The 25,713-nt window shown below is 40.8% G+C and overlaps 1 protein-coding gene across 4 annotated transcripts in view; it reads right to left on the minus strand.

Annotated features, from left to right (window-relative positions):
* The window catches only part of LOC122564000 (coronin-6-like), a 242,289-nt gene that overhangs the window by 10,762 nt on the left and 205,814 nt on the right, over positions 1-25,713 (minus strand). For 3 of the 4 annotated variants that reach the window (XM_043718415.2, XM_087977336.1, XM_087977337.1), the window contains 5 exons: positions 21,301-21,482; positions 13,293-13,412; positions 8,272-8,376; positions 6,410-6,555; positions 652-709 (listed from right to left, as the gene is read on the minus strand). In XM_043718415.2, the coding sequence (XP_043574350.1) occupies positions 652-709; positions 6,410-6,555; positions 8,272-8,376; positions 13,293-13,412; positions 21,301-21,482 (611 nt within the window). Of the gene's footprint in view, positions 1-651; positions 710-6,409; positions 6,556-8,271; positions 8,377-12,106; positions 12,227-13,292; positions 13,413-21,300; positions 21,483-25,713 lie in introns of all 4 variants that reach the window. The other variant, XM_043718414.2, reaches the window with a different exon arrangement.

Genomic DNA, 25,713 nt, shown 5'->3' on the forward strand with positions numbered 1-25,713 from the left:
AGGGTCCCAAAGTCAAACAGCAATCTGTTCTTTCTGAGTTGAAAATGGATTGATCGCTATGTATTTGCAGGAGCTTCTATTTCAATTGATAAAAGAGGTCTCATATGGGCAAGACATCATCAATTTCAATCTTGTCAAAATATTGTTCAACTTTATTTGTACCAAGTCACCCTTTGAGTCAAATCTGAGTTCATTCCTGTATATTAATCAACCTTTATAGAGTAATGACTTCTGGGATTGGTTAGCTCAGTTGGCTTGACAGCTGGTTTGCAATGCAGAGTGATGCCAACAGCATGGGTTCAATTCCAGCACTGGCTGAGGTTCCTATGAAGGACCTTCCTTCTCATCCTCCCCCTTGCCTGAGATTTGGTGACTCTCAGGTTAAACTACCACCAGTCATCTGTCTCTGATGAGAAAGCAACCTCTTATAAGACTATGGTGACTTTACCCTTACCTTTAACAATGACTTAGATGAAAACTGTGAGGATTTTCTTTAAGTAAGTATGAATCTATTTTAGCTTCAAAATATCTAAAACTTGACCATTCAACAAATCAGAAAGATTGTATTTTTCAAAAATTGGATGCATCTTTTTCATTTTCCTCACTGTCGCTGTTGTTTATTTATATAGTGGGCTCTTCTACTGCACTGACCTTGCGAGGCACTGTCATTGTAATCGGTTCACATTTCCGTTCATGTAACTTGAAAAACCTAGAAATAAACAAGTTTAATAAATCAGATACCATTAGCAAACCAAGAAGCTGCAATACAAAATGGGTTTTGTCACAATTGCTGTATTTTAGATGAATAATTGGGAGAGGGAAATGGAAAGGATTCAGCTGAGTGTAAAAACTACAATGCTGAACTTCCAACTGTTCTGTGACAATTATGCAAACCTCTTGACTGTTCAAAACATCTGTAGTTTTCCAAAATATCAAAACCTAAATTTTTCTATCAGGTCCACATGATTTTCAATTAGGCAGGGTTGGAAAGTGAGCTGTATTCTTATGGTCGTGGGGTATTCTCGTGATTGGCACCAGAAACTGTGGGAATATGGAACTTGAACAAGGAAAAAGTTCAATGCTGCAGGTGCCCAACTCTAACTGAATCAATTTGAAATGTGCAACATAGGATGCTGGCAATATTAAGTGTACTGGAAGGTAAAGAAGGAACACAGTAATACAAAGGTAGGAAAGTTTCAACCATTTCTTAACTATCTTCAATTCCTCCTGTAATTTATCAGGATGGTGCCCAGGAGTTGCACCTTATGCAATCCTACTTCTAGATATTTTCAAATCAACCTGTTCAGAGATGTTACTGCACACCTCTGCAGCAGATGGAGCTTGAACCCGGACTGCCTGGCCCAGAAGTAGGGATGCTATCGTTGTGCCCCAAGGGGTTCCTACTTCCACCTCAGCAGTTACGATGTATATCAGGTGCTGGACTGTCTGATACAGAATCAATGGTTGCACTTTGGATTTTGCTTCCCATTCATTTTTTTTTTTGTTTGTCTATTCTTTCACTTCTGCCTGTCCTGTTTTGGCAAACACTGATAAAGAGTTGAGCAGCCATTTGAGCAGATTCAAAGTTTATCAATAATTGTGTCCCCTTGTTTTGACAGTCCACATAAGTGTTGCCAATCCTTAATGCTTTCATCCATCAACTCACCAACTTCACTCACATTTAGGTTTCCCACAACTGCAAAAATATATATCTGAAGTTATGCAATATTACTCAGCTGACCTAGAACAGGGATAGAAACACACCCTTCCCATTTCAGTCTCTTAAACGCAATCTGACTGAGACATGTCATTGGAGAGGCTTCAAGACTTTCTACAACCATTTTGGAGGAGTGGATTTAACAGATTCCTCAGTAGGACTGATAACAATAGTTACTATAGTTATCACTACCGGTGAATTGCACCTTCACATTGCAGGATTTATAATTGTTGTGCCATTATTGCACTATGATTGAAATAAAAATTTTTGCTCTCTATTAATAGCAGATGTACAGTGTTTGAAACCAACTACTGATGCCATTTATAATGTATTGTACTCTTCTAACATTTTGTCCCTTCTTTTCAACAATGCATCATGTACATGTGGTTGGGTGCTGAGCGTGTGGGAGTGTGTGAATCTGCCTCCCAGACACTGTCACTGAGGGAAAACCATTACCGGAAGGGGTAGCAGGTAGATTTAACATTGCTATCCAAATATCTCAGCAAGTTGCTCTATATTTAGTGGTCATGGACTTTACAATGTAACAGTGCATTCAGCAAGACTATCTGATTGAGGGCATTGAGTAAAAAAGGTAACATGTTGAATATCCCATCTTGGAAATGTTCTCTAGATCATTGTCAGGCATAATTTGATAAAGTACACCAAACATAATGAATACATCAACAGCCATTGCACTGGTTGCATCTTTGATTTGTCTGACAAAAGGAAATTTGGTGAAATAATCCATCACCAATATGTAATAATGTTCTTGGACAGAATAAATATCAGTCACAATCTTACAACATAGCTCAGAAGGAATCTCATGTGAAAGGAGATTGTTAAGATGGTGGAATTGACATGTTTCACACAACCTGACCAGTTGATCAATGTCCTTATTAATTCTGGCTCAGTACATGAATTCATGCACCAATCTCTTGCTTTCTGCACCCATGTGACCGACATCTATAAGATCTAGCATATCATGCTACTGAATTATGATTTACTTGCCTTCAAAGATTACATTCTTAGAGAGTTTATTTCATCTCTGAATGACCAGAATGAATACTTTAATTTTAGTTTAGAATTTAAACCATAATAGAATTATAATAATCACATTTGGATTGTGTTTTATTATATCTCAAACTTTCCAATGTGCCAGAAGCCCTTGTGAGGTAGAATTAATTGGTTCCTATAAAAGATGACATTTTGCAAACCACAGAAATTATATAAAATATGGCTACATTCTTGAAGAAGGTTTTTGTAGTGTACTTTTCCATACAAATAGTTAGATTATCATCACACTAAGAATTTCCCTACTTACAACAATTTTCTTTCATTCGTTTGTGGGATTTGGACATTGCTGGCTGGCCAGCATTTATTGCCCTAGTTGTCCTTGAGAAGGTGGTAGTGAGCTGCCTTCTGGAATCGCTGCAGTCTACCTGCTGTGGGTGAACCCACAATACCCTTGGGGAGGGGATTCCAGGATTTTGACCCAGTGATAGTGAAAGCAATATAGTTCTAGATCAGGCTAGTGAGTAGCTTGGAGAAGAACTTGAAAGTGGTAGCATTCCCATGTGTCTGCTGTCCTTGTCCTTCGAGAAGGAAGTGGTCATGGGTTTGGAAGGTGCTGTCTGAGGATCTTTGGTGAATTTCTGCAGTGCATCTTGTAGATAGTACACACTGCTGCTATTGAGCATCGGTGGTGGAGGGAGTGGATGCTTGTGGATATGGTACGAATCAAGTGGGCTGCTTTGTCCTGGGTGGTGTCAAGCTTCTTACTGTCATAGCGTCATAGAGATGTACAGCATGGAAACAGACCCTTCGCTCCAACTCGTCCATGCCGACCAGATATCCCACTCAATCTTGTTCCACCTGCCAGCATCTGGCCCATATCCCTCCAAACCCTTCCTATTCATAAATCCCATCCAAATGCCTTTTAAATGTTGCAGTTGTACTAGCCTCCACCACTTCCTGTGGCAGCTCATTCCACACACACACACATCACTCTCTGCGTGAAAAAGATGCCCCGAGGTCTCTTTTAGATCTTTCCCCTCTCACCCTAAACCTATGCCCTCAAGTCCTGGACCCAGGGAAGAGAATTTGTCTATTTATCCTATCCATGCCCCTCGTGATTTTATACACCTCTAAAAGGTCACCCCTCAGCCTCCGACACTCCAGGGAAAACAGCCCCAGCCAATTCAACATCTCCCTCTAGCTCAAATCCTCCAACCGTGGCAACATCCTTGTAAATCTTTTCTGAACCCTTTCAAGTTTCACAACATCCTTCTGATAGGAAGGAGATCAGAACTGCATGCAGTATTCCAAAAGTGGCCTAACCAATGTCCTGTAGAGCTGCAACATAACCTCCCAAATCAGGTGTAACCTAGAACTCAGTGGGAAGCTAGGGAAGTGATTGCTGGGCCCCTTGCTGAGATAGTTGTATCATCGATAGTCACAGGTGAGGTGCCAGAAGACTGCAGGTTGGCTAATGTGGTGCCACTGTTTAAGAAGGGTGGTAAGGACAAGCCAGGAACTATAGACCAGTGAGCCTGACGTTGGTGGTAGGCAAGTTGTTGGGGGGAATCCTGAGGGACAGGATGTACCTAGAAAGGCAAGGACTGATTAGGGATAGTCAACATGGCTTTGTGCGGGGAAATCATGTCTCACAAACTTGATTGAGCTCTTTGAAGAAATAACAAAGAGGATTGATGCGAGCAGGGCAGTAGATGAGATCTATATGGACTTCAGTAAGGCATTCGACAAGGTTCCCCCTGGGAGACTGATTAGCAAGGTTAGATCTCGTGGAATACAGGGATAACTAGCAATTTGGATACAGAACTGGCTCAAAGGTAGAAGACAGAGGGTGGTGGTGGAGAGTTGTTTTTCAGATTGGAGGCCTGTGACCAGTGGAGTGCCACAAGGATCAGTGCTGGGACAACTACTTTTCATAATTTATATAAATGAATTGGATGTGAGAATGAGAGGTATCGTTAGTAAGTTTGCAGATGACACCAAAATTGGAGGCGTAGTGGACAGTGAAGAAGGTTACCTCAGATTACAATGGGATCTTGATGAGACAGGCCAATGGGCTGAGAAGTGGCAGATAGAGTTTAATTCAGATAAATGTGAGGTGCTGCATTTTGGGAAAGCAAATCTTAGCAGGACTTATACACTTAATGGTAAGGTCCTAGGGAGAGTGGCTGAATAAAGAGACCTTGAAGTGCAGATTCATAGCTCCTTGAAAGTAGATTTGCAGGTAGATAGGATAGTGAAGAAGGCGTTTGGGTCTTGAGCATTGTTGGAGCTGCACTCATCCAGGCAAGTGGCGAGTAGTCCATCACACTCCTAACTTGAACCTTATAGATGATGGACAGGCTTAGGGAGTCAGGAGGTGAATTAGTCACCTCAGTATTCCCAGTCTCTGACCTGATCTCAAAACCACTGTGTTTATGTGGTGAGTCCCGTTTAGTATCTGGTCAATGGTAAGCCCCAGGATGTTGACAGTGTGGGATTCAATGATGGTAATACCATTGAATGTCAAGATTGTCTCTTATTAATGATGGTCATAACTTGGCATTTGTGTGGCATGAATGTTACAGCCTGGTTATTGTTACATTTGAGCACAGAGTGCTTTGGTATCTGAGGAATTGTGAATGGTGCTGAACATTGTGCAATCATCAACTACCAACCTCATTTCTGACCTGACAGTGTAGGGAAGGTCATTGATGAAGCAGCTGAAAACGGTTGGGTCTAGGCCACTACCCTGACGAACTCCTGCAGAGATGTCCTGGAGCTGAGATAGCTGACATCTACCTACCATAACCATCTTCCAATGTGTCAGGTATGACTCCAACCACTGGAGAGCTTACTCCAATACCCATAGATTCCAGTTTTGCAGGTTTCTTGATGCTGCACTTGGTTGGATGCAGCCTTGATGTCAAGGGCTGTCACTCTCACCTCACCTCTGGAATTCAGCGCTTTTGTCCATGTTTGAACCATTGTTATGCAGGTTAGCACTTTAATTTATACCTTGTGGGTCAGCCACCACTAGCATTAGAAGATTCTATGTTGATCACAGGTTTCTTTAAGATCATCATACAAAGTCCCTTGACTCCTTGAATAAGCATTGCCTAAGAGACATATCTGGACAAGCTTGATGTTCAATCTAAATGATAAGCAGTCTTTCCATTTCCACATAATTCAACCCAGATTATCTCTACATAATCGAACTGCAGACAAAGGAGTTGTTAACTTATCAAATTATTTCAGTTTATCAGTGCTTTTAATAATTGTTCTCACCATTGTCACTGGCTAGTCAGGAGTTCTATCTGGTGCACATTTATCTGTTTTGAAATGTTTAATAATATCAAGTTTCACTTGAAGTGCAACTTGTTTTTGTTGTCTTTTCTCGGCAGAAAGCAATTCATAACCACAGGGTTTCTTTTGGTTCATTATGAATGAACTTTATGGATAAAATTAATGAAAAATGCCACAATACTTCAAAACAACATGGACAGTGATGAGTGGCATTTATTTTGTGCAGATCACAAAACAGCACAGCTCATCCTGTCATCATGCACACAAGCTAGTGCGTTATTCTACTGATTGCAGACCACTGAAGACAATGCATCCAGTCATAATCTGGCTAACTTGCCTCTAAGTCCATTATTAAAGCAAAAACTGATCACTCACCTTGCAATTTCACATCTGCTGACATCCAGGCCTCTCTTTGTCATGAAACCCATTCCCCTCTGTGGCTCCTTACTGCTGAATGTGCTAATGTAATGAACATATGGAGCTTCTTCTGTGATTTCAAAATATCGAATACTGCTATCACCCTGTGCACAAAAAGAAATCAGTCTTCAAAAAGGAAGTTAGAAAACTGGACCAAACTAAACAAGAATCTTACTTTTCCAAAATATGTGAAGTGGTTTTGTTGTGGCAAACTTCACCATCTAATGAATATCCCAAGACTTAATGCAGAATGAGAGCACAATAGAAAAAAAATTCACTGTTAATTTTTCCTTGAGAGCCAGTAGATCTAAACTGGAAGCAACAAGAACTGCTTCAGTTCAGTTAAAACCTTAGTGGATCTTTTCACTTGTTAACAGTAGAGTGTATCTATCGCAACCACACCATAACCTTAATGACAAAGCACTGCATATCAACGTAAGAAAGTACAAGCATTGTTTATTAAAATGAGACATGAGGAAGAAAATGAAAATAATATGAGGAATTGAGTTGTAAGTGGGAATGTTGGATCACAATTTTGAGATCAATTTAAAGCATAGTTGGTTGCTGTGATGAAGAAACTAGGTTCTTCTGGATGGTTGAGGCAAGATCAGTCATCATTATTTATATTTATGGAAACTCTTGCTATATAATACTATGAATCAATTCTGATATACAATATTAAACAATATATATGGTGAAAGGAATCATGAAATTAAGAATATATTAACAGAACAAAAATAAATGCTGGTCTACAGAATAACAACTTGACATGGTTGTAAAGACCCATCAGCATGCCCATTAGAATAATAGAGTGGAATACAAGGAGGTAACAGCACTCGAGGAGGATTTACAAAACTTTAACTTGTTTGATGGCCACTTCCATCATGGGAATATACTACACGGGCGACGTGTTAATGGACTGCAAATCATTAGGCTAATTCAGAAATGTTACCAAAAAATATTTATTATGAAGGTAACTGCTTTTTTGAAAAGAAGTACTTTTGCAAGGTTATAGAGAGAACTGGCACTTTCAAACAGCAGTAATCTGAAGTATGGCTATTACACACCTTTGGAAAGGACTCAGATTTCCTTTAGACAATAAATCAGCTTGAAATGCCATGACTGTTCTTACCTACATATATTTATCTTTCCTTTAGCATAACAGTGATTATATTGTTTAAAAACACTGTCCTCAGCTGGCATCCAATTTGATCATGATATCTATACAGGGTTGTGAGTTTTTGCCATAGTTCTTCATCTGATTGAACAGGGCAATTCACAACTCTCATCTTTGGGCACATGGAGTAATTGCTTCACAAGGCAGTGGGATCCAAAGTCTGGGATTTGCTTCCTTCTCTGCCAATACTCTGCCTCACCATTAAGACATGGTGATGGATAGTTGATGGACAAGTTATTGTTATTGGATGTTGGACACATGTCTGAATGGCTGAAAAAAACTGTCCCCTGCATCGAATCCTGTTTTCTCAAATTCCAAATGATCAACATTTCAGAGGAGGACGAAGAAAATTTTTCAAAGACAATCTGAAACTTTCCTTCAGACATGACAGTACTAACGCTAATGACTAGGAGGAGCTTGAGACAACTTCAACAGGACTTCATTGACATTAAAACACTTTGGTCTGTCCCATGGTCATCAACAGGTGCAGAGATATAAATTTTTCTTTTTTTTTTACGGCAAAATCTTCACACTGGGCAAAATTTCACAAACAGCCACGAGAGGGATAATCACCCAATCTGTTTGATGGATTGTTTAAAACAAGCTATTAAAATGAACTATAACCATATCAATTAACTCTCACCTTTCCACAGAGATACACTATATTGGAGTCTGGATCATAAAATGGCAGAAGTACTCCATTACTGGTGTCCATTTCCTGAAGTGCTATTGGTTCATCAAAGTTTTTCTACAGGGAGGAAGTGGAGGAAATACAGTAAATTATAAACTCTGTCCAAGCTGATTGCCCCACTACTACATGCAACATGTTAATGAGATAAACTGTTCTCAACAAAACAAGCAATGTGGATCGGGAGGGGCACTGTGGGCAACACTTGTGTGCTACTTTGTGGATACAACAACCTTTCCTACATCTGATAGTATAGAGAAGTAATTTGTCATGATTTTGACACAGCGCATAGGTACAAGCCAGTTAGAAGGCTACGATCATGAGGGTTCACTGTAATTATGGTCTTGCTTGGAAGCAGCTTCTCCTCATCACCTACAGCAATCCAGTGTAGGGAATTATTTGGAATTGGAGCTGGATCTGGCTCCAGAACTATCGGCCTTATGTCATAGTGAGGGTTGGTGTTATGCCATGCACATTCCTATTGCAAAGCCTTTCTTTGTTATTGGTTCACAAGGTGTGCATGTTGCTGGCCAGGCCAGCATTTCTTGCCCATCCCTAATTGAGAGTCGCCCACATTGCTGTGGGTCTGGAGTGACAATGTAGACCAGATCAAATAAAGGATGAGAGGTTTTCTTCCCTAAAGGACATGAGCTTCACCCACCATGAGCTCAATTTCAATCAGAGGGTCTGTACTCCCTGTCACTTTCTCATTCATTAAAATAAACTGGGATGGGATAGGATTAGACAGTCTTGGCAGGTGAGGTGCTACACCAGGAAATTCAGTGTTTACACACTGAGGAACTCAGGTGCAGGGCCTGAAAAACCTCTCACTTGATTTTGTCGAGCACAGTCACTAACTGATGCAATCAAGTGGAGGGAATTCCATTGAGTTTAGGAGGCCAGCAGGCTAGTTTCAAGCTGGATTTATCAGGCCTAATCATCTCCTTCACTTCAGTGTCATTCTTTTGTTTTCTTCAACTTATTGGGCCATTCACTGACAGATGGCTTCCTGACCTCTTCTCCCAGAATGCCATGAACTGCCAACTCCCACCTTCCTCTGTAGTTGTAACTAGATCGTGGCAGCTTTTATCCATCCATTACACACATCTCCCATTTTCTTTCCCCTCTCACTGTGAAGTTCTCTGGTAAACGCCTCCTTATTTAAGATGGTTCAAAGTGGATCAAGATTTGAATGGAGATCCCTTGACAATGGCAATTAGCATTTGTGCACCAACAGTGCACAGTATTGATACTGCTAATACCATGCTTTACATTATATTATGTTCTGAGCTCTTTCATGTCAAGTGTTTCAATTTCTTTAAAAAAAAAAGGATAGTCTTTCAAAGAATGCTAGTCACGATGGGAAATAACTGAGTAACTAGACAGGAAACCACTTGGTGTAGCGAAGAGCGAGCCCTCTTGGGGAGAGCCCAGCTTGGAGCATCTGTAGGCCTATAGCTTGACAAAGGACTGCTATGATTGACATTTTAAACTTTATTTCTTTATTTTTCTTCTTTTATACTAAGAAGACTGTAGTTTTGAACTTTTTAATATTTTTCTACTTCTGCGACTAAGATTTTGTCTGAGGAAGGGTCACCGGGCTCGAAACATTAACTCTGATTTCTCTCCACGGATGCTGCTAGACCTGCTGAGCTTTTCCAGCAATTTCTGTTTTTATTTATACCATCCGCAGTTTGTTCCTTTAATATTTTGTACCTAGGTATTTTGTAGCCGAGGTAGTGCCATGTGTGGTGACATTGTACACTTTTCACTGTACTGCTATACCCCAATACATGAATATACATGACAATAAAACTTAAATCTAAATGTGATCAAACTGCTTGCCTCATCAGTTGGATGAGTATTTCCTAAACCTTACATAAAGCAGCTTTGAACATAATTTCTTATTTCTGAAGTGACACAGAAATGAAAGGGAGTCAGAAAAATCTCCTACCAGCACCTTACACTGGACACCATCAACTAGGAGTTGCATGGAATTGAAGGTTGGAGCTCAGATCTGATGATCACTCTCCATCTTAGTGAGAGGCATAGGGAGTGGTGAGGAGTGGGAGGGAAGGGCTGGTGGTGATGGTTGGGGATAGTAGGGGTGAGGAGCACTCACTCCTTCTCTCAAGGTGATTAGCAATTCAGCGGCTGGAGAACACCAAAGGTCCAATTCTCGAAGACTGCATGCCAACCACTGAATCATGAAGATGTTTTAAAAACAAAACATGTCAATAATCTGGCTGCTTTCTTTAGTTTGCAATTGACTGCACTCGCACGTGGTTTAGGTGAAACAATGAATTTTGACACTTTTTGTTAGAGGCCACAATGTGTCACTTTACTATCATGCCTGTGTGCCTGTTTCCCCTTTTTGAGAAAAGCACACACATGCAATCCACACTTCACTCTAGAGACCAGGCCTGTGCATCATCCATATAGCAGCAAGTCGCCATGAACAATATCTGATTATCATCTCAATCAGCATAGTCCATCAGAAGTGATTTATTTGTTCATATGGTTAGAAGCAAAAAGGAATGTGTGCTCTGATCTAAGAATGTTTCTGGGTTATCCCACACTTTTAATTTCTTTGAAAGATTGGCTAACGGAAATAATATCAAACACCGTGGTTATGAGAACCCTGCACTGGCAAATGACTGTTCACTGGGGGAAAAGAGAGATGAAGCAGTACTTTTGGTCTTAAAGCCTATGGGACCACATTCTATGAAATGATACCAGTCAAATTGCAGGAAGCAGCAACCATAGGAGAGAGCACTGGATTGGAACAGATTAACACCATTTTAGTTATAGCTTATTCCAGCAATGTTAATGAGTGGCAGTGTGCAAGCCTTCTATTTAATTTGACGACACAAAGCGGTCCCAAATTAGCACTAAGTTACGTTAATTTGGCAGACACTTTCTAGTGCGGTGTACCACAATTCAGGGGCCCTTGTTGCACAGTGACAGTGTCCATGGCTATAAGCCAGGAGGCCTGGGTTCAAATCTGGACCTGAGTAACAATATCGATCTGCTCTCGAGTTCAGAGCTCTGCAGGTTCTGTATAGTCAGGTTGAAGCCTCAAGGTGACAATTTTAACATAAATAGCTACAGTTAGCAGATTTTTCAGGAAAAAGGTACATTACGGTAGCACACGAGCACCAATCAGCTGTTCTTACAGCCAGCACAACTTTACCAAATTTGTCTCTACTTTCTTTTGATGAATATCCTGCAATGTTACCATTTTTAGTGGATTAGTTGGCCTATTTGTATTCCTGAATATACTAGAAAGGTACATCAATTATCCCACTGTGCCTTCCGGTTCTAAGTTTTCTTGTTTCTACTCCATACTATATTAACCGACCATACAAACCAACATACTATATTAACCGACCATACAAACCAAACTTTTCCTAGCTACCATCAATTTAGGGAAAGGGTTGCTCAATGCAAAATATTAACTCTGATTCCTATCCACAGATGCTGCCAGACTTGCTGAGCTTTTCTGGCAATTTCTGTTTTTGTTTCTGATTTATAGCATTTGCAGTTCTTTAGGTTTTTATATCAAACCAAGATTTGGTTGAAATAAGAAAGACAATGCATGGCTATAGATGTTTAATCAATATCATTTCTCAATATTTTCCATCATGTATGTCCACATCTGTCCTTTTTTGCTGCTTGCCTTAAAGATTGCCTATTGTGAAAAGATGTATTTATTAGTAATCCTACTAGTAAGAGGTTGCTAATGGATGATGCGCATTGGCCTGGACCCTTTGCAGTCATTGAATACTACCGGGTCCCATAGCCCCAGTTCCCTCTGACTCATTCGGGTGAATCCTGTGGTAAAGATGTTGCCCTCCCGTGTAAAAACTGCCCTCATCGGCCTCATGCCTTCATGGGGGGCCAGTTTCTCCTGAAGAAGAAAGTGATAATTAAAACAACAAGAGAACAACGGTAAACAATTTGGAGAAGCTTCACTTCAGACAGAAGTTAAAGGATTCATTTTCAATCCTGAAACCTCCCGGAAGTCTGAAGCAAATATTCCCATTATGAGACAGAAAGCCCTAGAACTCCTCCTCCTGGCCAACAATAAGAATACCAGCTCACGTTTTGATACCAGTCCAATATTTTTCGGGGGGGTGTATGCGGTGCACAGAAACCCCATGGACGTGTTTCTCTGCAAAGAAATTTGCTTGTTGTTGGTTATCATTGTGGATTAGTTAGCCAGTTTGTATTGCTTTTTCCGTGAGGAGGAATTCTGGTTGAGGCAGAAACAGTCTTTAGCAAGGTATCCAGCTGGCACAGAACACAGAACTCTTACAGCATTGTGAGCAAAATTATCTGGTCTGATAACAAATTATTCAATTTGTTTCTTTAACGGTACAGCCCAGTTTTGAGGAGCCTGTCAAAATAAATGCTGAATACAATCAAACTTGTATCAGAGGCCACAGGTTAAGGCGAAGGAAGAAACACTCTCAGTAACAATTCCACCGATAAGAAGCATGACCTACAGAACACGTCTGGAATGAGTAACTACTTTAGACGGTACGTATGGCAGAGATTTATTGTTTTCAAGAGATTGATGCAAATGTCCTATTGGCAACCTCCACCAAAGACTGGGAGGTGGGGGACGAGTGGAGAAAAGAGATCAAGAATTCTGCAGAGGTCACATGGTGGATCAGCAAAGGCAAAAATGGGAAAGATTAAACCAACCAAAGCCACACCCTGGTCTAGCAGAAACCAGAATGTCTATGCTATTTCACCAACAAATGCACAATGCCAAGTGTCCTTCTTAGGGGTGAAATTAAAAGCAAATGAGGGATTCCACTCAGAAATTTGATCATATTCAGCTCCATTTATTGCCCAGTGATTGTTTCAATGTGTTTGGCTTTGTCCGTTGCTTGTGTTGTGTACCAGGCTGTTGCCAGCAATCCCTCCCCGCCCCAACACTGACCAGCCAACGATAAAAGACCTCCTACCGGGTCCCAGAGTGCCAGCTGCCGTTCACTCATCTTGCTGAATCCTGTGGTGAAGATTTTACCGTTGGACATAAAGATGGCCCTCATTGGGCGAGCACCTTCGTGTGCTTTATTCTTTTCCTTAGTTTGTTGGTTAGAAGAGAGCAGCACGAGCAAAACACATTCCGGAGGAAACAAAAACAAACATGCAGTCACAGCAACACAACATGCATAATGTCAATCCTGAAGGCACTAATTTTACAGAATATCTCATCACTCCTTAGCCCAGATTAACCTTCTGCAAAATATGTTCAATTAACATGTGGAAGTAGCTACATCACCTGCTAAAGATGGACTCAACTTGGATTTTTACTTCTTAGAATCTGAACCCTGGAGCATCGTAGAGTGTCCCAAGTTGTGTCAGTATAAAAGACACAGCTCATACCCTGCTGTATTGATTGCCTTGTTAAGTACGTCCTAGATACAACTTTTACAAAGATGGGGCACATCAATAATCCTGAGCAACATTTCTATTTCTGCCTGTTTCCCTGACATCATCAAGGGAACTTGTTTCAATCATGCTTTAAATCATTTTTTAAAATGGATAAAGAAACAAAACAAATCACTTGCTCAGTGATTGTAGAAATACCTGGCATGTGGCTTTAACATGAGCGATCACTTAGGAAAGAGTAATAGAGTCATACAGCATGGAAACAGGCCCTTTGTCTCAACTCATCTATGCAAACCAAGTTCCCAATAGTCCATTTGCTTGCATTTGGCCCATATCCCTTTCCTATTCATGTAACTGTCCAAATGCCTTTTAAATGTTGGTAATTGTATCTGCCTCTACCAGCAGAACAGTACTGGAATACTAAGGCATTACACCAGTCAGAAGTAGGATACAGGCTCAGCATTTGCGACAGTGTCTTCTGCAGGATCAGGCAAAGTTGAATAAAGAGTTCTTAACCAGGTTGCAATTGCATCTCTCCTAATAGCTTCTCACTAGCAGGCAGTCATGTGGGAAGAACTGAAGCCTGGACATTCTCCCCCTTCCCACCTACATGCAATGCTTACATTTGAAGAATGAGTGACCCAAAATAAAAACTAATGAGACCAACATAAATTGGCAGATAATGCTGGGAGACATTTCAAAGGTTTGAGAACAAAGCCTTCATGAACAAACACTAATACAGACAAGACATGTTTCCTAAATCCTTAGCCAGAGAAACATTGGGCTTTTGCATTCTTGGAAAATATCTACTTGAGGATAACCCAAGGCAGGTGTCGGTCGTCACACTCGAGTTGTCCCTCATGGGGATCATAGGGAATTGGGTGGAAACCAGTGCTGCTGAATCACATTCATTCAAAGTAAGATTCAGGATTTTATGAGTTTTAACCTTATTTGTTAAGGATGCTAAAGTTACTCAGTACAATTCGATGAGTTTAAAGAAGTTCAGCCGTAACAAGACTTCAGTTTATCCCAAGAGAGAAAGTGTGTGTGTGTAAGATGGATAGAAAGCCATACAGAACTTAAGCAAGGCTTCTTGATAAGGGAAATTAGGCATCCTGAATTAGACTGGTGCAATCCCGAAGACAGCTCAGAAGGAGAGTTGTTGGCAAGTTGCCATCATATATCTCCGAGCAGGTCAACCGACAACATTGCTTTATTATTTCTCAATAAAGATCAGGTTTTTACAAATTATTGACCTTACTTAATCAAGGTAAAGGATGAAACAGTGCTGTTTTTCCACATGAAGGCCCTGACAGACTTCATTGGCAAAGCACAGCAGTTCAGGCAGCATCCGAGGAGCAGGTAAATCGACGTTTCGGGCAAAAGTCCTTCATCAGGAATAGAGGGCTTTTGCCCGAAATGTCGATTTTCCTGCTCCTCAGATGCTGCCTGACCTGCTGTGCTTTTCCAGCACCGCTCTAATCCAGAACCTAGTTTTCAGCATCTGCAGTCATTGTTTTTACCTAGACTTCATTGGCAGGCTATCCAATGAAGAGAGAATTTTTCTATGAGACCTTCATGATTAACAAAGACAAAACCTGACATGGATTGAAACACTTTAGAGACAGTTGAACTATGTGAAGCAACTTGTTTTGCAGTTATCGTGAGAACCATTTATTCTCAGCATCATCATCAATGATTTTGTATCATGGATTAATCCAGCAATACTGATTGCCTACCATTTAAATGATTTGAGTGGTATTTCATAAAAACGACTTATAATTTTGTTTATCAGTCATGGTTCACAGTTTCGGGTTCAAGTTGCACTCCAGGATTTGAGAACTGAGGGAGTGGGGGGAATGTTAAAACTGCTATCTTTCAGGTGAGTTATTAAACCAAGGACCTTTCATTCCTTACAGAACAACATTAAAAATCCCAATGGCATTATTTCAAAGATGTGCAAGGGAGAGTCCTGGCCAAAATTTATTCCCAAACAGTGTCTCACAAACGGTGTATTTAGTGATCACTTTGCTGTTTATCGAAGTTTGCCGTGTACAAATTTGTTGCTGCATTTTGTTTTTATACAACAACAGAGGCAAGAATGAGGTGAAAAGCATTTTAAGACATCACATAGAGTTATAAAGATATACAGCACGGAAACAGACCCATCAGTGCAATTCCTCCATGCCAACCAGATATCCTAAACTAATCCAGTCCTGTTTGCAGCTTTTGGCCTGTATCTGTCTAAATCTTTCCTACTCATATACCTATCCAGGTGCCTTTTAAATGTTATAATTGTTCCAGTCTCCACAACCTCCTCTAGCAGCGCATTCCATTCTTGCTTGGAAAGGTTACCTGTCAGGCCCCTCTTAAATCTTTCCTCCCTCACCTTAAGCCTATGCCCTCTAGTTTTGAACTCCCCTATCTCGGAAAAGAAAGACCTTGGCTATTCATGTTATCTGTGCTCCTCTTGATTTTATCAATCTCTAAAAGGTTCCTCAGCCTCTGACGCTCCAGGTGAAATAGCCCCAACCTATTCAGCCTCTCCCTATTGCTCAAAGCCTCCAATCCCAGCAACATCCTTGTTAATCTTTTCTGCACCGTTTCAAGTTTAGCAACATCTTTCCTATAGCAGGGAGATCAGAACTGAATGCAGTATTCCAAAAGTGGCCGAACCAATGTCTTGCACAGCCATAGAATTTACTGACAATATATAAATAGGCCATTCAGCCTAACTTGCCTATGCCATATGCCTCCCCCCACCCACTCTATTTTCTTTCATCTTATCATTATCCTTCAACTCCTTTCTCCCTTAAATTCAGCTACAAACTCTGCAATTTAGTGTTATGTCAGGAATATGCCTCATCTTTAATCTTCAAATGCACAACTTTTCTCAGGGTGTAAATTATATGGAACTAGCAAAATTCTTGGCAAAATAATGATTTAATTTTCACTAGTGAGCTAATTATTGAAATTAATTATCTCTAAAGATAATTTTTATCACTAGTATTCAGAACAGCATGAATGGAAGCTTTGAGGATAAAAATCCAAATATGTGTAGGTCCACGCAGGGTGTGCCCCATGCCCTCAGCTAAGTACCTGACTCCATGCCTGATGATATTTGCTCACCAACACAAAGGAAAAAATATTGCCTGCAAATGTTTAAGAGTAATACAGTCCTCCTCTTCTCTCAGATTCCAAATATAATAGGGGGTGGATGGTAAGAATACTTCCAGTCACAACATGTGACAACATCGTCAACACATTCTGTTCATGAGAATCCACAATCTCACAGAAAATACCAGAGGCCAATGATGTTATACCACTAATGTCACTGCCCAGAGAATCCAGAAGAGTTCTTAATCAAGTGCTTTTCTAATATTTTACAAATGATTAAACTAATCTGTACCACCTGGAAAAAAATGATCAGCTTCTGAACTAAAGTTATAAAAGAATCACATTTTAATTCCAAATATTATATTTAGATGTGAGCATTTGTGCCTCAAACTGTAAATGTTCACCCATGCAAACACTCTACGTTATCTCATTAGTAGCTCATCATGTACTCAAACAATGAAATGCCAGTATTTGATATTATCTAAGAGCATCATCACTGTATGAAGGACTGTTGCACATGTGGTTTCTCAGTGTCTTAGTTGTCTTTTCTCCCTCTCAAGTGTCAGCTTGTTTAATGCTCAAAACTCCAGGTCAGACAGTTGAGGCTTCAAGCCCTGCTCTACGACTTGAACATTCAACTTGGTTTGAAATAGAGTCATAGAGATGTACAGCATGGAAACAGATCCTTCGGTCCAACTCGTCCATGCCGACCAGATATCCCAATCCAATCTAATCCCACCTGCCAGCACCCGGCCCATATCCCTCCAAACCCTTCCTATTCATATACCCATCCAAATGCCTTTTAAATGTTGCAATTGTACCAGCCTTCACCACTTCCTCTGACAGCTCATTCCATACAAGTACCACCCTCTGCGTGAAAATGTTGCCCCTTAGGTCTCTTTTATATCTTTCCCCTCTCAACCTAAATCTATGCCCTCTAGTTCTGGACTCCCCCACCCCAGGGAAAAGACTTTGTCTATTTATCCTATCCATGCCCCTCATGATTTTGTAAACATCCGTAAGGTCACCGCTCAACCTCCAACGGTCCATGGAAAACAGCCCCAGCCTGTTCAGCCTCTCCCTATAGCTCAAATCCTCCAACCCTGGCAACATCCTTGTAAATCTTTTCTGAACCCTTTCAAGTTTCACAACATCTTTTCGATAGGAAGGAGATCAGAATTGCACGCAATATTCCAACAGTGGCCTAACCAATGTCCTGTACAGCCGCAACATGACCTCCCAACCCCTCTACTCAATACTCTGACCAATAAAAAAAAGCATACCAAACACCTTCTTCACTATCCTATCTACCTGCGACTCCACTTTCAAGGAGTTATGAACCTGCACTCCAAGATCTCTTTGTTCAGCAACACTCCCTAGGACCTTACCATTAAGTGTATTAGTCCTGCTAGGATTTGCTTTCCTGAAATGCAGCACCTCGCATTTATCTGAATTAAGCTCCATCGGCCACTTCTCAGCCCATTGGCCCATCTGGTCCAGATCCTGTTGTAATCTGAGGTAACCCTCTTCGCTGTCCACTACACCTCCAATTTTGGTTTCATCTGCAAACTTACCAACTGTACTTCTTATGCTCACATCCAAATCATTTATGTAAATGACAAAAAGTAGAGGGTCCAGCACCAATCCTTGTGGCACTCCACTGGTCACAGGCCTCCAGACTGAAAAACAACCCTCCACCACCACCCTCTGTCTTTTACCTTTGAGCCAGTTCTGTATCCAACAATCTCCCTGTATTCCGTGAGATCTAACTTTGCTCACTAGTCTCCCATGGGGAACCTTGTCGAACACCTTACTGAAGTTCGCATAGATCACATCTACCGCTCTGCCCTCATCAATCCTCTTCTACCTTTGAGCCAGTTCTGTATCCAAATGGCTAGTTCTTGTATTCCATGAGATTTAACCTTGGTAACCAGTCTCCCATGGGGAACCTTCTCGTACGCCTTACTGAAGTACATATAGATTATGTCCACTGCTCTGCCCTCATCAATCCTTTTCATTACTTCTTCAAAAAGCTCAATCAAGTTTGTGAGACATGATTTCCCACGTACAAAGCCATGTTGACTATCCCTAATCAATCCTTGTCTTTCCAAATACATATATATCCTGTCCCTCAGGATTCCCTCCAACAACTTGCCCACTACCGCCGTCAGTCTCACTGGTCTATAGTTCCATGGCTTGTCCTTACTCTTAAAGAGTAGCGCCACGTTAGTCAACCTCCAGTCTTCCAGCACCTCACCTGTGACTATCGATGATACAAATATCTCAGAAAGAGGCCAGCAATCACTTCTCTAACTCCCCACAGAGTTTTAGGGTACACCTGACCAGGTCCTGGGGATTTATCAACCTTTATGCATTTCAAGACATCCAGCACTTCCTGCTCTGTAATATGGACATTTTGCAAGGTGTCACCACCTATTTCCCTACATTCTATATCTTCCATATCCTTTTCCACAGTAAATACTGATGCAAAATACTCGTTTAGTATCTCCCCCATTTTCTGCAACTCTATATAAAGGCCGCCTTGCTGATCTTTGAGGGGTCTATTCTCTCCCTAGTTACCCTTTTGTCCTTAATGTATTTGTAAAAACCCTTTGGATTCTCCTTAATTCTATTGCCAAAGCTATCTCTTGTCCCCTTTTTGCCCTCCTGATTTCCCTCTTAAGTACACTCCTACTGCCTTTATACTCTTCTAAGGATTCCCTCGATCTATCCTGTCTATATCTTACATATGCTTCCTTCTTTCTCTAAACCAAACCCCAATTTCTTTAGTCATCCAGCATTCCCTATAGCTACCAGCCTTACCTTTCACCCCTAACAGGAATGTACTTTCTCTGGATTCTCGTTATCTCATTCATAACATTGGGGAGTGTTGCATTGTCAAATGCTATGCTTTGGATGAAATGCTAAAGTAAGTCCTTTCATCTGCCCATGTGAATCTAAAGGATCTGCTTAGGCCAGAAAAGACAGGACAGACTTAGGCCATTCGAGGCATTGAGTCTGCTCTGCCATTTGATCATAGTTGATCTGTTTCTCAATCCCATCCTCCCTGGCACTGTTCAAGGATGAATATAGAATACTCTTATGTCGATTGCCCTTTAATACCTCAACCAACATCTTTTGGCACATAAAGTGCCATTTTTGCCTCCTGATCAATAGTGACTGCATTTCAAATGTTCGACTTGCTTTGGAAGTGTTTCGGAATGTGCTGAGGGCAAGGCAAGTCATGAAGTTAATGCAGGCTTTTCTTCCATCGCCAGAAATATAAATAGCTTAGCTCCACTCCCCACAGATTTCTTTGTAAACATTAAAATTTAAAACTTAAATAATGCATGCCATTTAATTTGCTAACAATACCCAACACCAAGAAAATGGAGATCAGCCTCATCATAATTAGATTAGATTCCCTACAGAGTGGAAGCAGGCCCTTCGGCCCAAATACTCCACACCGATACTCCGAAGAGCAACCCACCCAGACCCATTCCCCCTAACTAATGCACCTAACTCTACGGGTAATTTAGCATGACCAATTCACCTAACCTGCACATCTTTGGACTGTGACATAATGATCGCAATGGTGGTGCCAAATTGTTGAATTCTGAGGAATGTCAATGGGATGCACATCACGCTACATCAGAAATCAAAACATTTTTGACTAGAAATCTGCAGGTCTGCTTGCAGGAACTATTCAATGGCCCTTAACCAACACCATAGCCACAGGTACAGCAGCCTGGCTTGTAACTGGATATTTCCAATCTGCTCATAAGCAAAGCAGACTTCAACTGAAACTTGTAGATTGGAAAGCATGGTCTTCAACAGACCCATACGGCTGTGAGAGCTTCATAGTGCACTTAAACGTCTCTCCTTTTCCTGGGACTGCTTGAATACACTGGCTGAGAGTTTTACATGGTCATACTAAATTGGATTGATCCTGGATCTCACATGGGCTGCTGTACAGCCCTTGATCAGAATTTCTCTTCAGCAGCATCTTTCAGATTAGGATTAAAACAGAAAGTAATCAAATCCATTGCTCTGACATATTATTACATTCCAAGTGTCCAATTACTTCGCATAACTCAGCTGGACTGAAGATTCACATCGAAATTTATGTGACACTCTCCACTGGGGACAAAACCAACCAGTTCAATCTCTCAAGTCTTATCTGCCTTCATTTAACTGTTTTGTCATTGCATCAAGCAATTTCCCAGTATTAGTTCAATGTTCTGTACTATCTTCAAGTGGTTATCTGAAGGCTGCAGGACCTTTGCTCAATAATGACAATGCCTTTCCCAAATGGACATCACAGTTCATTATAGCATTGGTGGGCTTGCCAAATGAGGCATTTAATATGGATTTGAGTAAAGGCTCGATAGATGCAATCAAATACTGGAACTTCATATTCCATGCAGTACCCGCATGTCCCAAGCCAGTGGAAAACCTTACAGCAACGATGCGCTGCTCCCTTGGATCAATGACGCGCACTTTCTTGTCCTTGCAGGTGGTGCAGATGAGGCTGCCATTGCGGTTCCAGCAGACGTTGTAAATCAGGTCAGTGTGTAGGTCATCAAGAGTTATCAGGGGCTCCCCAGTCCCCACATTCCAAATAATGATCATATTATCACTGCCTGCAACAGACACAACCAGGTAGAGTAAAGGATCAGTACTCAGCATTGGCTTGTGAAACACCAAATCTTTAAAACAAAATAAATTGCTTGTGTGTTAATTTCAACTGTTGTCTCCTCTCAATCCTTAAGCAAACTGAATCCTTAGAGAACAGGAATTTTTAAAGGTACTGCAACATCATTTGCATCCTGATCCCCTTTGTTTCAAAAGCACGTCGGAGCCCAGCTATTGGCTACAAGAAACAGTCAGGGCCTATAGATTTGCTGTAGAGCAGCAGCAAAATGTGCCAGAGAATTAGATACAGTTGAAGACAGCTGTAGCTATTAAGATAATGGTTGGGAAACAGCACTCAATATAAGAGTCAATACGCAATAATTGTAAAATTTGTGATATGATTTGACAGAGCTGGAATAAACTTGGAAATGCATGAAGGTGATCGATGAAATGTATTTCAAATATAAGTTAAGCAAGTGAAAACAAAAGACTAAAATACCATTCATTCTGCAAAACAGTCACATCGGACTCAAAACGTTAATTCTGATTTTTTCCACTGCTGGTGCTGCCTGACTGGCTGAGCTTCTCCAGTATTTTCTCTTTTATTTCACATTTCCAGCATCCGCAATATTTTGCTTTGGTTAGGCTCTAATTTATGAGAGTGCGGTATGAGTGCGTCAGATGAAATCTTCCCCTACTTACAAAGATGTGTCTCAATTCACACAATGGCAGATGGAGTTAACAGTAACTGTATATTTGACTTGCACAGAAATCAGGACCAGTTTGGCATGTTTGGTGCCATGGTTACTGATTATGATTTGACATGCCAACTCAAGTTAAAGGAGGCAAGGCTGGCAGGAAAGAGGAGAAATCATCTGTAACTTTCCTTAGAATCGTATTTCAGCTGAATTTTTTACACGCTGTGGACAAGGAGCACTTTCAAATCCCAGGATGTACATACACACAGTATTGTAACTTTGCGCGTTAATTCAATCCTAAACCAACTGGTGAACTACTTTTCTTGATATTGATATGGTTTATGTACAGAATCCAGCATTACATATACTTGTTTCCTATCTGACATCTTGTGTCCCAGCAGTCTTGCTTTTTAATTGCTTAAGGTATTTAATTAAACAGCATCCTTCATCTGTTTACGTTAACAATATAATTAACATACTATCAATACTGATATAAGTATAACCCTGCCATTTGCAAGGCTTATGTTCCTGCAAAACCAAACCACTTGTCGAAATTGCAAACATGAGCATTTTTTATCAATAGGAGTCAATTAAGTTAGTTCCAGCCATACTGTCTAGATGACTAATTCTCCCCACCAAAAAAAGTGGGCCTGCAGAGTCCATTCCCTCAACACTAGGTGGTGCTCTGTCTGGAGGACAGCATCCATTCTTTTTCGCTGCATTTTGGCAGTTTTGTTTCTTTCTTTTGGGCATCTTCTGTTGGCTAACATAGTAATATATTCATATTACTTAAAAACATGAAAACGTTAATGTTTGAGGCACAACAGGCAATCGGGTACACGATTTTGTTTGGATAAACAAGTTCATGAAAGAGGAAGTGATGAATAGTGAGACTTTACTTCAACAACTGACTGCATGGCGATGGATGGCACTAGTAGAGATAGCTATGACTATTTGCCTGCAGTTTCAGCTAATACTCAGTTTACATGAAGTGCACAGCCAGAAGAAAGATGCAATCTTAAAAGTGGACAAACCTAGTTAGTGCTTTCAAATGTATCGGCTTTTCTGCATTTTGTCTCAAGTTGTAGGGTGATACAGCATGGAAACAGGCTGTTTGACCCAACTTGGCCATGCTGACCAGGTTTCCTAAACTGAACGAGTCCCATTTGCCTGTGTTTGGCCCATATCCCTCTGAACCTTTCTTATCCACGTACCTGTCCAAATATCTTTTAAATGTTTTAACTGTACTTGCTTCTACCACTTCTCTGGCTGCTCTTTTTGTCCACACACCACACCATTCTCTGTGTGAAAACGTTGTCCCTCAAGTAGAAATATAAAAACACATGAATAGGCAGCTCAGTTGCAGATTTTTTTGCAGATATCTAATCTAACTCCAAACATCTGCTTTTTTGCCATATTCCTCAATATTTCTGGCTAACACAAATTCGTATATAAAATTTACGGTTGCAATTGCATCAACTGCAATTTTGCAGAAAAGTTTTAAACTTTTAGATTCATTCGTCACTTAAGTGACTACTTCTGAAAGGTCTAACAACAATTCTTAGCTGGATAGATTGTTCAGTTTATCACTAAAACTAGACTAAACATAGATTTGAATCTGTAAAAGGGATTCTGTTGTAAAGGTAGGATTTGAATAGCAAAGTTGGGGGTACTTTTATATATTTCCTCAAAGCACGTTTCTTCCTAGATTTGAATCCGGTCAAATGTGTCCCAGCAGCTGTCAGGGGAGCAAAGAAAAACCCCATGCAGCTCCTTGTCTCAGTCTGTTTGGATGCCAGCTGCTGAATGTAACAGGTGGAGCTCACAAACAGCAGTGGTCTCAAAGGAGCACAATCATGAAAGGTGTTATGAAAAGGACACTGTTTCCAACCCAAATCAGGTCTATGTTAGAATACATCTGCCACTTACTCCTGAGTATTGGCATTGGCAAAGTACTCCCTTCCTCTTGGCTCTACTTCTTATCATAGTTCTCAACCCATTTTCACACAGCTGACAGAGCTTTAGAGAAGCCCAAGGGAGTGTTTGTTGTAGTGGTTCATACTTCATTCCCTGTCTACCTTTTTTTCTGACCGTGTCTTGCACTTGAAGGATAGAAAAGTTTTAGTGGCAGTAAACGCATTGCCCTAAATGCCAGCAAATCTCTCCCCAGTTAGTATAGGAGAACTGAAGAAGCAGATGCTGACACACTAATCCAGCATGGAAAACATCCCAAACACAAACCTGAACACAGCCTCGTCAACATCCACACGTGAACACTTTCCTTTGAGGAAGGGTTTGGAGGGATATGGGCTGGGTGCTGGCAGGTGGGACTAGATTGGGTTGGGATATCTGGTTGGCATGGATGGGTTGGACTGAAGGGTCTGTTTCCATGCTGTACATCTCCATGACTCTATGGTCCCATGATTTACAGAAATGTATGATGCAACTGTCACACGCTGCTTTTTCCCCAACCGACAAGCAGAATAAACTAGTTCCCAGATTTTTACACATCGAGATTAAAGCACAGATCAAAATTGTGTGGCCTGGTTTCATTAATTTGGATCAAAAGCAGAAATTGCCAGAGAAACTCGGGTCTAGCAGCATCTGTGGAGAGAGAAAGTAGAGTTAATGTTTCGAGTCCAGTGACCCTTATTCAGAATTGGTATTTACATAGATGGCAGGGATGAAGGCAACTAGGAGCAAGTAGATAGGGGAGATGAAGCCCAGGGAGAGAGAAAGCAAGTTAGACCGACAAAAGGATGGTTAATCAGGACAGAGGTTGGGCAAATCATGGCAGGTCTTAGAAGTTGCTCACCATTTTGTTGTCACCTGTCTCCTTCAATCATGGCCCTGATTGATCTTACCATTCGATAACATGGAGTTAGTGGGCCACTGGCAGTATTTCCATTGCCTCACATTGAATAAAACAGTGGGAAAACTAGAACTGTGGAAATGGAGGGACCAGATCAGATGAGAGAAAGTTACAAGGCCTGCTTCAACTCGTTGTGGTGGTTGGAGGGGGTGGAGAAGGTGTGTTTTATTTACAGATAATGGAGCAAAGATCCCTTCTCAAATTTTTAAAGCTTCTTTCACTATCTTAACAACAATGAACCAAAGTCTAGTAATTACACCCGGTGTTATATATAAAATGATGGGGAAACTTGCTGAATATCATTTTGCGACTGTTAGCTCAGTTTTAATGAATGTGGTCATGTCACCGCTGGAGAAACATTTAGGGTTCAAAGGAAAGGGGAAGTTTCCTGTCACACCTCCCTTTTCTGCTCACCCCCCAGAAGCAACATGGGGAACTCAAGAAGGAAATCTGCACCCCGTTTTAAAGAGACACATTTTATTCTTGTACTTACAATTGGCAAAGTGGATTGTGGTAAAATCACACAAGAAATGTATATGCTTAAAAATTATTTTAGAAAATATCAAGCTAACCTTTGTGTACAAAATACATTGAACTCAAGGGTGACCGAAGGGATGTTGTGCAGTTGTTAATCAACCTGCTTGAATATGTTATGATGGCATGGATGGG

The sequence above is a fragment of the Chiloscyllium plagiosum genome, unplaced genomic scaffold (assembly GCF_037043375.1).
Source record: "Chiloscyllium plagiosum isolate Xiang-an unplaced genomic scaffold, Cpla_swu_hap1 HiC_scaffold_31, whole genome shotgun sequence".
NCBI classification, from domain to species: Eukaryota; Metazoa; Chordata; class Chondrichthyes; order Orectolobiformes; family Hemiscylliidae; genus Chiloscyllium; species Chiloscyllium plagiosum.